The sequence below is a fragment of the Asparagus officinalis genome, chromosome 2, assembly GCF_001876935.1.
Source record: "Asparagus officinalis chromosome 2, Aspof.V1, whole genome shotgun sequence".
Taxonomy (NCBI): Eukaryota; Viridiplantae; Streptophyta; class Magnoliopsida; order Asparagales; family Asparagaceae; genus Asparagus; species Asparagus officinalis.
The window spans coordinates 84,106,505-84,111,504 of record NC_033795.1 but is presented as its reverse complement, the minus strand read 5'-3'; the positions used below and the strand labels follow the sequence as shown (position 1 = coordinate 84,111,504).

Below are 5,000 nucleotides of genomic sequence, written 5' to 3'. Positions count from 1 at the left end.
ACTTTTGACGGTACGGGATCACCAAACCAACATATCTACCATTTCAAGTCACAGACTGAGAATGTGATATCAAATGACGTCGTACTGACTTGGTTGTTCATTGGCACCCTCAAGGGGTTGTCTTTGAATGGTTCATGAAATTACCTGCCGGATATATCCAGAAGTGGGCGAATCTAGAGAGACTCTTTCTGTTAAGATTCTTTGAAGATGACACAAAAGTCTTTGTCACTCCCCTTCTTGCCACTATAATTTAAAATTTTCTGAATATATCTGATGGGAACTGATTTAGCTAAGAGGTGTTACTGGGTGGGAGTTGAAACTAGTTGAAACGAGCTAATTACTAGTGCATGAGGTAACGAGCAACTTTCGTTTTCAATGTTTGATATTTGATTGCAAGTATCTATTTCAAATATAATTTTTAAATAAAAAGGGGAATGCTACCCCTCAGATTCACCAAATTTCAACCTTTAAACCCTCATACTGTCAGCTTACTTTTCATGGAAACTTGATTTTAGAAGTCTATAATTGGCAGATAATGCATGCCATGCTGATAATTTAGGAATGTCAATAGTTGTGAATTAGTTCTTTAATCATACGAACGTAATTTAAGAATTTCTTTTTAATCAAATTATGTACTTCCTCTTTGTTTGTTGAAATCAAGTTGAAATGGTAACTTTTGACTATTGAATGAAAATTAGAATATTGAGTACCATTATTCACTTTTGTCTATCGTTCTCTTCCATTCCTCTTCTCACATTCTCTAAAACCCCACTGGTCTATTGACTCCTCCCTTTGACTTTGGCATTAGGAAAACAAAATATAGACAAAGGATTCATGTGCCCAACCCGAATGTTTGGGATGAATGCTTTTCTATTACTGTTCTCATGGTTTTGTCATCTATAACAACTAACAAGCACATTGCTTACTTCAAGTATGACTGTCTTAACTTGTGTTCCTGTCTTGATCAGATTGGGAAGCAAAGTTAAGCTGTCATGGAAGCTTATCAGCATAAAGAAAATGGACAGTTATGGTTATATGCTGATGTATGAGACACCAGATGGCATGATATCAGTTCAGACCAGAAGTGTTGTCCTGACTGTTCCATCATACATTGCCAGTAATTTGCTACGTTCTCTTTCCGTAAGTTCCTTTTCTCAGGTTTTTTCAATATGTTTCAGAAAATTACTAGTCCATTTTATACTATATGCATACCTTATTTACTTGTAGCTGCATATTCCATGCTAAATTAATTTTGATGTGTGAGGAGGCTGGTTTTCTATGTAATTGTTATTTTTTAATCTTTTCCTATTCTTCGTGGTAACATGTCATGTACTTCACCAATTGTTTTACAGATGATTTCAGATCTCCACTACTTATTCTTTGGAGTTCTCCATTGAATTTAGATTTGTGATGTACCATTTGTCCATTGTTCCCATAGTTGCCTTAGAGGTGACAACAATGCTTATTATTTTCCCAACTTCTACTAGAATATGTTTGATAAACATTGTTAAATGATGTTTAATGTCACACGTGAGAAGTATCTTTCACCCTTCTTTTCAATAGAAGTTATTTATGATAAATTATGGAAAGAGTTTACTTTTTGTTCAGGATTTTCTTTAATTAAGTATTTTATTTTAAGCCGGAAGCGTATACCTGCAGCTTGCCTTGAAGCATATATATGTCCGATCAAAATTCAGAATCATCTCATTGTATGTGGAACTGATATCACTAATCAAAATTTCATCTTCTTTCCTCTACCTTATGCACGTGTTGGTACTATGATTTGAAAGAAGACATTATATCTTCTCATTTTAAGTTTGAGATATCTTTCCCTTGGAACTTATTGTCCTTCTAAATTATAAGGCTTCTTGATAGTTCCCTTGGATTATGGATCCATCTATGAAGGGTAGACAGAGGTTGATAACTGGTCGTAAAATACATGCACACTTATCTGACAGACTTGCTGGATTTAAACTGATGCTGCTCTGGCTGACCCAATTTCGATGGCAAAAGGATCAGATGATGAGCACAAGTTGAACTTGACCAGCCATAGAACTTTATATAAGTGTTACTGTCATTGGAATTTTGAACATTTATTGTGGCTTTTATTTTATTTTTTTTACTGTTTTTTCAGTTTTCATACTTAAGCATTGTTTGTTACATAAACTGATATATTGAAATTTTTTACTTAAGAATGACGCTGCTGATGCTCTGTCGAAGTTTTATTACCCACCAGTTGCTGCAGTTTCTATCTCCTACGCAATCAAGGGGTTTGGTCAATTGCATCCACGTAGTCAAGGAGTCGAGACTTTAGGTACATTCTATTTCCTTTATCTATGCTAATCCACACCTCTTTGCTAAACAGATTTGAATGCTTCAGATGTCTTCGTTATTAGTTTATAAGTCTTTAACAACATTTGTTTGCTGATCATGTTAAGAAACCTAAGCAAACTTTTTGTGAATATATTGATGTAGTTCTCTTGAAAGTTCAATGACATTGGTTGTAAATGGAGAAAATTTTTGCAACAGTAACATAATATTGCAGCTATTTTCTCGTGATATAATCTCAATCCCACTCCCAATATCAGTTGCAATTATACACCAATATGATGTAACATCAATTGCTAAATCATTACTTCCGAACACTGGATATCTTTTGTAAAATGATGTCATATAATTTGTAATAATTAAGAAGTATATAATTTATGCATTTTGATGATTTGACTATTATTTATATATTTTTAAACATAGTACTATTAATTAATAATTATTTACTATAATATTAATTAATGTTGAATTAGTATTAGTTGGCTAAAATTTATTGTTAATAATTACTATTATTATAATTTACAACTTCTTTGAATTTTTCTGAATTATTATGATAATACAAGTCTTAAATAATTAAGTTTTTCCCATTTTTCTTCTTTTTTTAGCTTTCTCGCATCTATTTCTCATCCATCAGTTTCAGTTAGTTTTTACTAAATTATGGATCTTTGATTTTTTAAATGTTAAATTAATTTTACAATTCCAATTTTAGATAAAAAAGAATATAATATATAAAAAGATAAGTAAGAGGGGAGGCGGTTTGATTTTATGGTGTCGTCTGGTGATTGAGGGTGACCAGAGAAAAAGAGGATTGGGAAAAGAAACATGAAAAATAGGAAAAAAAAGAAATAGAAAAAGAAAATAAATAGTTGATTTCTAGTTTTTTTTACTACTTAGTTCTAGTCTAAAACTTGGGATAATTTGGGAGACTAGAACTCTCTTTTTTCTATACTAGTATAATGCACGTGCATATATATTTTTGAATTTTTTATTGAATAGTAAAACTATATGTTAATAAATAAAATTGTATAATAAGATTGATTAAAAAGAATTATATGAATTAATTATTATTGTGTAGTTATTATAAGTGGATGTTTTTCTTGTAATGATCGTCCAGTGTTAACCTTTTTTCAAATAAGTCCCCAAATCTAAAATTGTTCTTAACTAAAACTGCTAATTCTATAAGTTCACTTAAATGTGCCGCTCCAATTTAAAAGTTATTAACTTAACTCTAAATTAACTAAGCTGCATTAATCTTGCTAGTTTTTTTCCCTGATGTTCCCTAGATAGTTACACTTAGTACCTGCAACATATTGCAATAATTACTTCTCATTATAATTATTTTATAGGATAAATTACACTATACCATTATGAATTTTCAGCCCATGTGAACTTAAAAATTACACTAAACCCCTAATGACTTTTCTTTTTTAAAGATGACCCCTAATAACTTTCTGAATTTTGCAGATAACCCCTATAAATTAGAACCATAAAAGGGCATAAAAGGCATTTTGAAAGGTATTTGGGGGTTTAGTGTAATATATCTAAAAGATATTGGGGGCTTTTTACAAAAGTTATTAGGGGTTTAGTGTGATTTCGAAAGTTCATAGGGTCTATTTACTGCAAAATGCTGAAAGTTCATGAGGGTTTACTGTAATTTACCTTATTTAATATTATAATTCTTAGTTCAAGTAATACTATTAAAATGATTATACTGTCTATATACTATAGAATATTTATGTAATTTAATATTTAATTATGCTCTTAAAAAAGTTAGTACTATAAATATTTTTTAAATTTTTATTATAACATCATTAACAATTAATAGTACCATTATTATTATTAAATATTTTTTTTGTAAAAAGGTTAGTTTTCAATCATTACCAAGTACTGATTAGTCAGTATCATGTGATAATCTTTGAGAAAATGACTAAAAATAGTATAAAATTATTGTTTATTTAATAATATAATACTAAATAAATAGTGTATACTTCGTAATTTATGTGATATTATTAAAATAAGTATACTATTTATGTGATTCAAAATTTATTCTATTTATTTTTATTGCTCAATGAATTATAGTATAACTCTTAATAGTATTTAGTAATATATTATTCTATTTATACTATTATTTAATTATTTCATTATAATTCGTAAATAATAATAATAATTTAATTTGTTACTACTAATAATTGTGTATACTTATTTTATAAATTATTTTATTTTATTATTTTTAAACAATTAAATTAATAGTTATAATATTATTCATAATTATAATTATTTAGGAAGGTGATTAGGTGCATAATTATAAGAGGTTATAAATAAAAGATTAATTAGAGATACTGGCATAGTTAGAATTTATTAAAATTTGAGAGGGCAAAAAAGAGAATTAAAAGTTTTAGTGCCCCAATCCTTTTTCATAGTAGTATAGATAAATATGACAAAACTGGGATAATATTTTACAATTATCCTACTTGTATTTTTGGGACAATTCTAACTGAAGAATTACGTTAAAATTTTGTCCTAGTTTTAGTTCTTAATTGACTTAACACCATAAAATTTTATCTCACAAATTATCTTTATACTGCTTTTATCTAATATGAGGAATGTAATTTAGATATATCTCAGATATGTTTTAGCTGATGCAGTGTCTTTGTTTTCTGCATAGGAACCAT

The 5,000-nt window shown here is 28.8% G+C and overlaps 1 protein-coding gene across 1 annotated transcript in view; it reads left to right on the top strand.

Annotated features, from left to right (window-relative positions):
• Positions 1–5,000, top strand: part of LOC109831465 (protoporphyrinogen oxidase, chloroplastic) — a 24,848-nt gene that overhangs the window by 18,614 nt on the left and 1,234 nt on the right. The window contains exons 7-8 of the mRNA XM_020398785.1: positions 969–1,140; positions 2,194–2,314. Coding sequence (XP_020254374.1) covers positions 969–1,140; positions 2,194–2,314 — 293 coding nt within the window. The remainder of the gene's footprint in view (positions 1–968; positions 1,141–2,193; positions 2,315–5,000) is intronic.